Source organism: Helianthus annuus, chromosome 13 (genome assembly GCF_002127325.2).
Source record: "Helianthus annuus cultivar XRQ/B chromosome 13, HanXRQr2.0-SUNRISE, whole genome shotgun sequence".
Lineage (NCBI taxonomy): Eukaryota > Viridiplantae > Streptophyta > Magnoliopsida > Asterales > Asteraceae > Helianthus > Helianthus annuus.
Genome location: NC_035445.2, coordinates 116891873 through 116903028, shown reverse-complemented (window position 1 = coordinate 116903028; position 11156 = coordinate 116891873). Strand labels below are relative to the sequence as shown.

Genomic DNA, 11156 nt, shown 5'->3' with positions numbered 1-11156 from the left:
TTTATGTATACCCTGATTCCTACACAACTAGTACAAGCTATACGGATCATGCAACGATCAAAATAATCGCGGGTGCACACGGGATTATAGTGATAAGCGCATGAGAATCATAGAGTGTACTACTGTGTATGGTAAAACCTGGAATGTAACATGACACCGAACAACGAAACGGACGTAACATGATTAAAACATGGTGGATACGCCGCTGGTACTTCCTATATATAAGTGTTTTCACCATGTTACCAAACTTTCGTAAAACGTGCCATGAGAAATTCGGTGTTTTGCAGACCATATTTAGACCTAAAATGCAAACTTTAACAACTCACAAACGCATTGCTAAACGCACGATATCCGATTATCCACGAAGAGACTTCATCCTTAACCCTACATTACCGTTGTCCAATACGCATGCCATCCTTATACTCGTATTTGTTTATCGATCATTCACGCTCGTACCTCCGTTCTTCCCGTTATTCCTTGTTTTTTATACCAACCTCATATACAATCAATCGGTTTAAACGTTCGAATCCTAAAATACTTTCTTACTTTTAAAACTATTTACCATCCTTTATTTATGCGCAAACATAGTTAGTTGTCTATTACCTCCAAAACCATTTTTAAAAAGCCTAACTTATTTCTCATCAATAAACGATGTCCTACAAACTTGTGATTTAGTGCTACCCTTAAAGCCAATGAAACTCTTCTTACAACTTACAGTGCGGCCACACTTCTCATCAAAATACATACCATTTTATATGAAAGTTCCCTTCTTAGGTATCATATTTAAAATACCTCTTCAGTGAGTTATTCAAACTTGTTTAAACTCACTCGTCTATACACACACCTGCACGTTTTACTTATATTCAATGCCTTAAATCATTTTTTTAGCCAAACGAACTCTTTTTACAAACCTATCATTTCGTTCCTCAAAATTGTTTCAACACGTCTCAAACTTTCAAGTCTCGATTTTAGACGATCATTCCTTTAACCAAAATACCCTTTTACAAGTCTTACTCTTGAATAAATTTCGGGACGAAATTTCCTAAACGAGGGGAGACTGTAATGCCTCGCTTTTTTGTAATTTTCCTAAATTAGAAAGCTCGTCTTATATATCTATTTTTGGAAACCCTTCTTCTCTTATAATCGTATTTTGTTTTATAACCATTGTAAATCAGAGACTTCGATCGTAATAAAAATTGGTCTTTTCTATGAAATATTCATCGTTCATACATGTTTATACATTGTTAGATGCAAACACTTGATTATTACGTTCCCGATACGCAACCTATACTTTTATTTTATTATTATACAAAATTAGTTCTTAACTTTATGTTATATTTGTAAATTAAACGTTGACATATAAGCTACATTATTATATTTAGTAATCATATATTAGTATTAGATAATATGCCAATAGTCCCAAAAAAAAAAAAAGAACAACATTTATTTAAACACCGAATGCCACCATCATTTCATATTCTTTTTGTAGAAATAATTTTTTCATAAAAAATAAATAAATAAATAAAAATATGTGTGACCTTTAATAAGAAAAAGGTTACCATTATTTGATGGTACAAATCTAATTAATATCAACAAGGGACTATATTGGTCAAAACAAAAAAATAAATAAAAGAAAGAAAGAAACTCAGCATATGTGCAGCCATGTGAGCAGTCCCAACATTCTTTATTTCCAGCCATACTTTGGCCCATTTTATCTATTCTATAAGTTGTGGACTTAAGTTATGTTATATAAAAACTTTTAAAACATTAATAAGCTAATAAAAAAAAGAGAATGATGGCTGAAAATGTCCATGTTGGCGCCAACTTTGCTTCATAACCATGAAGATCAGCCAATGGCTAATGGCTGATTATTATTTGTTGCTGTTTTTTTATGCTTAAACTCTCACCTAATAATTTTAGTTACTTAGCTAACTCAACCCTAATCCTTCCCTATAAATACCAATTTATATCCAGCCCCTTTTCCACTTTATAAACCTTCTAAACACTCCACAATCACTCTCTAATCACTCAAAAATATTCAGCTTTGAGCAGAAAGTTTGAGCCATTCAAAGTGAGTTCTAACTCACTTCTACTTCAATTTTCTTCTTGTTTCTTTATTCTTAACACTTGGATAATCTCTAGGAAGGTTTTCACAAGTTTGCTTCGGCAAACTAAGGTGAAACCTCACCATTTTTGAGGTCTAAAGTGCAAATTCTGCTCATTTTTATCTTTTTTAAATCTTCATGTTTTTTTATAGAAAACTTGATGGAATCTTGTTCCCACCAAGCTCACAACTTAGCCTAGGGTTGTGGGTTTGTGTTTAGGGGATTTCCATCAAAGTATTGAGTTCAAACACCTACTTATTTTCTGTTTTTACTTGACAGTCAGATGATGAAAACAAGCACAAGTCATTATCTTCCATATGATGAACTTGTGCCTTGTGAAGCGTGAACAAATGGAAGTCTTGGCTTTCCAAACTAAGTTTCACTCCTTCATTTGAACATTTTTATAACTTGTTAGATTAGATTTACTTTCTTGTAAATTCATGACCCTCCTTATTGTTTCTAACAACAAGTGTAGTGGTGAACAATAGAGGTACCTAAATGGAAGACTTGATTCTTCCTACCTCATGTATGAATTATATGACACAAAGAGGTACCTAAATGGAGACTTTAATCTCCTACCTCATGCTTGATCTATAGGACTTGTAATCTTTATAGAATATTCATATGTTATCTATATAATCTATATAAATCTAAGTCGCTAGACTTGATGATAACTTAATAGTTACTTGTCAAGAATATGTTGCATCACCTATGACCATACACATGTTACGATTCTAATGGACTTTAATCCCTGAAAACATACAAACTCTTTTGAGTTTAAATAGTGTCAAGAACATGTGCTATGTGTGCAAGATGATTAATTTCATAAGTTATTTTCATGACCTTAAGCTCCAAATCCCTAGAACATATGTAAACACCTCTTAAACTCCAAATCGAACACATTCAACTTTCTAGTCTCAACAACCTCGTCACATTGGATAAATCGGAAAGCATATGCAATTTTGTGAGTACACTTGACCCATTTACATTTTAAACCACTTTTGGGTTGTAACATGTTACCATACAAAAATTACACTTACACACACTTAAACATACTTTGTGAACTCAATCCGTTATACATGCTACTTGTTATGCTAGATAATACATGCTTTATGCATTACTATGTTATACCCTCGCTTAACAATTATAGCGCTATAGGAGTAGCACACCACCCGACGGGGGTTTGTTAAGTCAATATACTAAACGGTCTTGTCACTTTTGTGGCGAGGGATGCTAAATACTAGTGGACACTTTGGGTTTAGACGTAATGTTATGCATGCTATTTACCTTGTATACAAATTGCCATGTGGATTCGAGTAAAATGCTTTATACTTATGCTATACTATTTAAACCTTGTGTACTCGCCTTTGCTTTTGCATTGAACTTTATTTTAACATGTTACAGGTTGATGATGAAGAGGATGCTATGAAATAAAGTAGCAATGATGCCTAGATACACATATAGACGTTTAGGTTTAAATGTTGTATCAATTTTGATTATGATGTTATGTATTTATTTTGAACTTGTTGTTATTTGAATTTCCTTGTATTGTTGACAATTTAGTTTATGAAATGAAATCGGTTTATTAAATATTGACACCAATAGTGTTATGAAGTCTCTAGCAATCTTCACACTTCGTCTCATCCCGATGTTTCCGCCATTGGTTGGGGTGTGACAAAATGACTCTTATAGAGTCTTCGTCTTGATATTCGAAGCCCAAATCTTTCGCTATTGCTGGCCATAAATTATCATCGCTGACACTTTGGTAGCCTCCGTCTCTTTCCACCATTACATACAAGCCAAGCAAGTCAATCCTTCTTCCATCAGACAACAGTGGGGGAATTGATCTTGAAGATATTCCCACCTTCTCCTTTAAAAACCAACCCACCATTTCTTTGAACTTTATTTCAAGATCATGTTTGTATTTGAATATGAAATCTCGGTCATCAATCATATCTAACAAAGCTTTGCAATCAGCAAAGTCATGAAATTCTAATGCCCTTATGATCATCCGACTCCAGTCATACTCATTTTCATTCGAAACATTTAATGTTTCGAAATATGAATTCAAATAATTTTCTTTGAAATCATCATCTACCAAACACAGATCCATCATCCTTTGTTTCTCACTTAAACCCAATTCTTCCTCTTTTGTTAATCCACTCACTTCATTTACCGAATTCACTACCGGAGATGAAAACATGGGAAATATCTTACACGTGTCACCGGATTTCCTGACCGTGAAACCTTGAAGAGTTAATTGATCAAGGCTAAGAACATTCCGGTCAAGTTCCGGTGAATAGAAAACACTGTGTATTTTCATTGTGTCATTCCCAGTCTTCATTTCCACAGTCCCTACCCCTCTTATGAACAGGAAATTATTCATTCCTGATCTTGTTTCAACACCCATCATGTGTTTCACCCTTTTGAAAACATTAAGATTACCCGTAAAGTGATGATTGAACGTCGTATTTACGTACCAGATGTCTGCCCATTGTCCACCCTCAGTGCCGGTGACAATCATCTCATTCTGGAAATGAACGTCTTCTTCATGTCTTCTAATCCCGGTGTTGATTGCCTGCTTTAACAGTTGCGTCGCTTCGTCATTTTCTTTGGCCTTACAGTTGTAAATTTGGTGACCCGGTAAATGGCAGTAATAGCAAAGTCTCATGCGAGGGATTCGTCTGTCTTTCTTGTTTTTCTCATCAGTGCAGTGTTGGCATGGTAGAGTGGTTGAGTTTGGTTTGATTTCTACATGATTCCCTGAAGTGGCTCTGATACCACTATGTTGGGGAACCGAATTATTTGCAGCGGAGGATTTGAACAGATTCGAGTTCATAGACATAGTTTCTGGTTTGGGAATGTGCAGAGAATATCGAAAGAAACAAAGTGTGCAGAATATGAACGGTTTTGGTGGACAATTTCGGTTGAATGAAACTGTCTTGATGCCGGATCATGTTGCCGGCAATTTCATTTATATACATAAGTTTTTGGCGGCTGATATGGCGGGAAAACTGCTCCGGCAGTTGTTTAAATGTTCACCCGCTTATCAACTAAATTTACATAAGATATCTTGTCTAATTCGAGTGCATATCACATATATAATACATAAACATAATTAAGTTTAACTTTATTCTAACACGAAGGCTGCTGGTGTTGTTCGAGACTTCGAGGAGACGAGACGAGGAAGAATCGGCTGTTTGTGGTCTTGTTCGACTTCTTCAATCATCAAGGTATGTGTGAATGTCCAACCATACGCACGCGTGAGGGTTTCCTGTTATGGTAAGAAATCAAAGAATCGTATAGAAATACCAAAATCGTTTTTGGGCTTAAAGGCCCTGGATTTATTAACTAAAAACGTTTTTGCCAATCAAATTCGTACAGGGCCTCCCTGAATGAGGTTGAGAAGCCCAACTAATGGATTAATGAATAGTATAAAACATGATCTTCTTCACAAATCGCAAGTCTGAAGTCGCTGCATGCTTGTGGGTGGATAATCTCTAATTTCTTGTCTTCTTAAGACTTGAGGTCTATAATGCAAATAAAAAGTACCGAAGCCTAATTAATCCGAGTTGAGGATAGCGACTCTACAGCCGGAATGCCTCTGGGTAAGGGAAAGCAACGTCTACGCTCATTAAAAAAGAAAAAAAAGAGAATGAAAAGAAAGAAAATTGCTGAAAAAAAATGAATGAAAAAAAATGATTTTAAATTCTCTTGGTTTTGATATAAGACGGTTGAGAATTGGTCCAGTGGTCGTTCCTTTTGTTCTATAAGCTTGAGGCGGGATTAGGTGGACCGTAGATTCTAGCGTGAGACCCTAGGTAGATTGACCGCACTTAAACTAAATTCACATGATAAGGGCTTAAGACCGGATTTGGGTTTAAAGGGACAAATATATTCGCAATCGCGGCTAACACAAGCTTTGATTTTAACAAAATATAAATATATTTTTGACCCGAGTAATTATTCATCTCTGATTCCGTTGCATAATTCTTTTTCGGGAACGAAAAAAAGTTAAGTGTGGGGATATTTGATGTGGGGTAAAATACACATATTTGTCTCGTGTAAAGTGTATAATTATTGTATAATTTTTATTTGTTTTTATTTAGTTTTAGTGTTATATTATATTATTTTGTGTTGGGCCAGGTCCTGATGCAAATGAAGCAAACACGAGTAATATGGAAATAACCAGCCAGCTGGATAGAGTAAGGTACCAGAGATCGAAGTAAAATTGCCGCTATTTTCTAGATTAGTGAGGTTAGGCCCACTACACCACCATGCTATTTAATGATCCAACCCAAAAGAATTTTAGCAAGCCGCAATATAGCCCAGAATTGTGATATGAGATTTTAGTCCAATGGATGCATCAAAATATATTATACTTGTTGGGACTTGGGACATATACGAAGGAGATGAAAGAAAGCTGCATATTTTGAAGGTGGGGGCCGCCAGAAGGGTTCTAGAACAACTTTTAAATAGATTGTTATGACAAATGTCAAACCCTGATCCATCCTATTATAAGTATATCGACAAAAACAACTTGAAAGGGGGGCACGGCTGATCGACGCGAGGGAGTGACGGCTGATAGAGATACGATCAACAGTTCAAAAATCTTGAAGAGGAGAAGGATTGATTCAAGAACGAAGTCGGGTTCGAAGGGTTAAAGATTTGACACATAGTTAGTCTTTATTTTTCGTTTTCTTTTTCGTTTAATTGTTCAATCATGATACTTGCTACTAAATATTATTGTTTTGATTACTCGAACATGATTTTTGGCTAGTTTTATCATTCCACCTAGGTATTGATGACCTTGGAATTTTTGTTTTGACTTTTATTTGACGTTTATCGACTACGACGCGTTTTTATTTAAAATAACTTTGGTTTGTTGCTGAATATGATTATGTGTGCTAGTTCTTGGCCGTGATTATTGTTTGGTTATTGATTTTTGATGTGTTTAGAAAGAAGAAATTCACCCTAGACATTTGTGTTGCTTTACTCTTGTTGTGTGATTTTGTGGCCGTAATGTTTATTTAATATGGTTACGGTTTGATTGTGAATCATGTTTAGGGTTTAAAATTTGAATGTCTACGAAAGAAAAAAACGTTGTTAAAATTTGAATCATGTTTAGAATTTGATTATTTGAATGTATGGAGATTTGCGAATTCGGAGTAGTACTTATCGACCTAGACTCAGTTCGAAGGAGATTAGGGTTTCAAACTTTCAATTGCTTTGCTAATTTAAATTGCTTGTATCATACATTTGTTTTGAGTTTGCTTTAAATTTAGATTTTCAGTTTTTGCACTATAATACTGGCTTGATCATCATCAAGAAAGTTGCTTCATATGGCAAATTTTGTTCCATTTAATAAATTTTGATATGTTTTTTTTTTATTATTTATTATTAGGTTTTCTTCACTTATGAACATGATACGGAGTTAGTCTTCTCAAATTCATATTATGTTTTCCAGAATGTATGCTTCTAAGTTGATCTTTTATCATATGAGTTTTGATTTTGTTATATATGTTTTATTTAATTCTTATAGATGCACCTTGTTTTTGGACTATTGTTTGAAAACAAGCGTCGATTTCCATAAATTATTAGAAATTAAGGTTTATTATTTTTATGATAGATGGCGCCAAAGCAGATTTCTCGTGCAAGGTTTATTGCTCAGAACCTGGAATCCAATACCCAGTTAGTTTACACGACAGACATCCAACACTCTTCTTATGAGTGTCGAATCAATGAGTTGCACGGGAGACGAATCTCGGGGTGTTTCCATGGCTGGGTCATTCTCTCTGACCATTATGACAACGTCCTGTGGTTTCTTTGGAACCCACTCACCTCTAAGTTGATTCGTCTCCCACCTTTGACTCCTAAAGAAAAAGATTCTTACGAATGTTGTTTGTCTTCTCCTCCTGACGATCAAGCTTCGGTTTTCCTGTTGTTTTCAGACACAACTCCTACCATTGCTTTTTGTCGGCTAGACCGTAAAAGAAAGAGATTAAAATGGACTCAAATGTCGTATGCTAAACAGCTCCGGAGTATAAGCGGTGAAGATGATTGTTTTCTACAATCCCCTACTTGTTGCAATGGTAAAGTATTTGCCATGAGCTGGAATTATGATCATCTTGTCATACAACTTGACATTGTGGTTAAAGGTAAAGATGTTGTGATAAATCTATTGCCGTTTGTGGAAATCCCTCACACCCCTATCAATCGTTGTCCTTCTCATAATAGTTTCAAAAACCGCCGTCCTCTTATAAAAGGATCTTGTACAAAGTTGTTCTTCATTTTGGTTAGTTTTAAAGATGAAGCGAGGAAAATGATTGTTGACGTGTATTTGTTTAAACTGGATATGACTAGTATGATGTGGAAGGAAATCATAGACCTTGAAGATGCTATATTCTTCCTAGAACTCACTGATGACTACTCAACATGCTACTACAGTTGTGCACTTGACTCAGGGTCAGGGGGTTATATACATATTCTTGGTGAGTCTGGCAAAACAATATGCTCATTTCGACCCAAAGATAGAAGCGTGACCCTATCTTCCCTGTCATGTCTAGTACAAGAAAAACAAGCGTACTCATGGGCGATGCTTGATTGGAGGTATTGCATTTTTTTTTTAAATTTTAGATGTAAAATGTTTTCTTATTATTGTATACTGTGTTGTAGGTTAGAAGTTGATCATGCCAAATCTAAGCAAGAAGAAGAGGACAAGGATTCTAAGATTGTCGATAAGATTGACTTTGATAACACAACAGGCGAGTCACAACTGCTGAATATGCCATTGCATCTTATGAGTTTGATAATGGATCAATGTATTGGTGCCGAATACATTAGATTTCGTGCTACTTGCAAAGAATGTAGTTTAGCTGCACCTTTGATTAAGTGGAGCAACAAAACAACATTAGGGAGATTGAAGAAGTATTCGTTAGCTTCTCCATGGTTGATGGTGTTAGACAATTGTCGAGACACTATCACTTTTATAGATCCGATATGCGGTGACAGGTATTTTATAAAAACACCTCAGGAACTGAAAGGTGGTTACCAAATATGTTGCTCCAGGTATGGTTGGTTGTTGATGTTTATTGCTAACATCGAATACAGGCTAGTGTTCTTTAACCCATTCACAGGTAATATCATTGAGCTTCCATTTGTGCCTTTTCTAGATTTCTTTTGTTTCTCAGCACCACCTACTTCCCCTGACTGTATGGTGGCTGGATTTACAACATTTGGGCCGGAGCATTTATACATCCACTCTGTATCTTCGGAATCAATATGGCGTAAATATACTTTGGATTTTGGCAATAATGATCCACATTCATATCACTTTCCAACGTTCAGTGGTCGGGATATCTATGCCTTGTGTAACAATGAAACAACTGAAGTTTTTAAAGACATAACCGCCGACGATGATTACTCTTGGGAGGTTGTTATAGACAAAGGCCCAAGAAGTCGTTGCATGGGATACTCGACACAATACTTTTCAACAAAATGTGATCAAGATCTTTTACTTGTTACTGTAGGTGAGTTTGGAGAGTCGGTTGAGGTGTTCAAACTAAACGAGTCTATAGAAGAATGGGAGAAAATAGATACATTGGGAAAACACATGATTTATATTTCTGATACATCATGTATTTGCCTTGAAGCTAAATCACCCAAAATGGAAAACAAGATTTACTTTCCAAGATTATTACATGGCGAGGACACGAAGATAGTGTTGTATTCTCTCGAAACATGCAGGTACCACACATTTGATGACCAACAAGGTTTTGGTGCCGATTTATTCACAACCAAATATCTTTGTCACCCTCATACATGGATTGAACCAAGTTGGTCCTAAAATAACCTACTATGTGGCACATTCAACATTGAAGTTATTTATACATTTTCTTTTCATAAAAACAATAGAAACCAATAACATTATTTTTCAAATTCATAGAGAAAGACATTTTGGTGTTGGTTCAGGTTTCGCGCATCCAGATTCATTATTTTGTGTGAAAGCCATTAACTTATTCCATATCTGAGTTTCTTGAAATTGATTTACGAAAAATAATCATAATTTCATTCTTTGGTTAGTTCATTCATTTTTGTTTTGTTTTGTTTTGTTTTGTTTTGTTTTGAGGTACATATGTTTGAACTTCATCCAGAAAACCAATGATGTGCTGCTAGTGTTAACAAATGTTGGTAACGGGTATAGTGAAAACCGGTTTGTAACATGTAAAAACCGTAGGTTAGGACCAGTTAACAGAAAACAAAACGAACCCCTTAATTTGGTAGAATTATTGTATTGTGTATATTATTACTGAGGTATAAATAAATCACACATTTACATCGAGATCCCTCTAATTATTACTGAGGTATAAAAAAACAATTAGTTGCGAATTCCGATTTGGAACCAATCTCATAATATTCCCCCGCAAGTTCTACCAACATCATTTATAAGCATGCAAGTGATTAAGTGATACTACCCTTACGCCATCCGTAGTCATAAAGCCCTTTGTGGGGTGTTATGCGACACGTGTCGTGCCACGTCATACAGGGGCTTTATAGGGCGTTATATCACTAGAGTCCGTAATCATAAAGCCCCTACCCATCAATACCTAATTATTAATTTTCGGTTTTATTAATTAATTATAAAAACACTAACTAATTTTTGATTGGTTCAAACTTTGAAATCTCCCCCATACTTGGCGCTATATATATCACGCTCCACTAATTTTTTTGTCTCATAAAGCCCTTCGTAATGGTGTTTGGGGCTTTATAGGGGCTTTATGTGGGTGCATAACGCCCCACTACACATGACCTTAGAAGTGATTCCTTAAATAAATTGAACCAAGCTAAAAATGTAAAAAACAATTAGTTGTTGGTATTGAATACTTAAAATTCGATGTAACAATATATATTCTTTTTGAAAGGAATGTTTAAATAAACTGATCCAGGTGAGTTTGAAAGGATTATTGAGATTTGTTATTGAATGATTAATGATTAGTAATTCCTTCCCTATATATATTTTTTTAGTTCCTTTATAATGGTGCATTATTGTGT

At 35.2% G+C, this 11156-nt stretch overlaps 1 protein-coding gene across 2 annotated transcripts; it reads left to right on the top strand.

Moving 5' to 3' along the window:
- The first annotated feature begins 6514 nt into the window (after positions 1 to 6514).
- Positions 6515 to 10205, top strand: LOC110899037. 2 transcript variants are annotated; one of them, XM_022145901.2, is made up of 4 exons: positions 6515 to 6783; positions 7735 to 8714; positions 8781 to 9173; positions 9278 to 9380. In XM_022145901.2, exons 2-4 carry the CDS (start codon positions 7735 to 7737, stop codon positions 9312 to 9314), a joined length of 1410 nt encoding a protein of 469 aa, XP_022001593.1. In that variant the 5' UTR covers positions 6515 to 6783; the 3' UTR covers positions 9315 to 9380. The 2 variants fall into 2 exon arrangements, with proteins under 2 accessions (XP_022001593.1, XP_022001592.1); XM_022145900.2 differs by having other exon boundaries at positions 6520 to 6783; positions 8781 to 10205.
- Positions 10206 to 11156: the final 951 nt, after the last annotated feature.

Bases quoted from the DNA above. Each gene is read 5' to 3' on its own strand.
- LOC110899037 (XM_022145900.2), top strand. From the start codon at position 7,735: ATGGCGCCAAAGCAGATTTCTCGTGCAAGGTTTATTGCTCAGAACCTG. The intron at 8,715-8,780 runs GTATTGCATTTT...ACTGTGTTGTAG, and splicing joins TGGGCGATGCTTGATTGGAG to GTTAGAAGTTGATCATGCCA.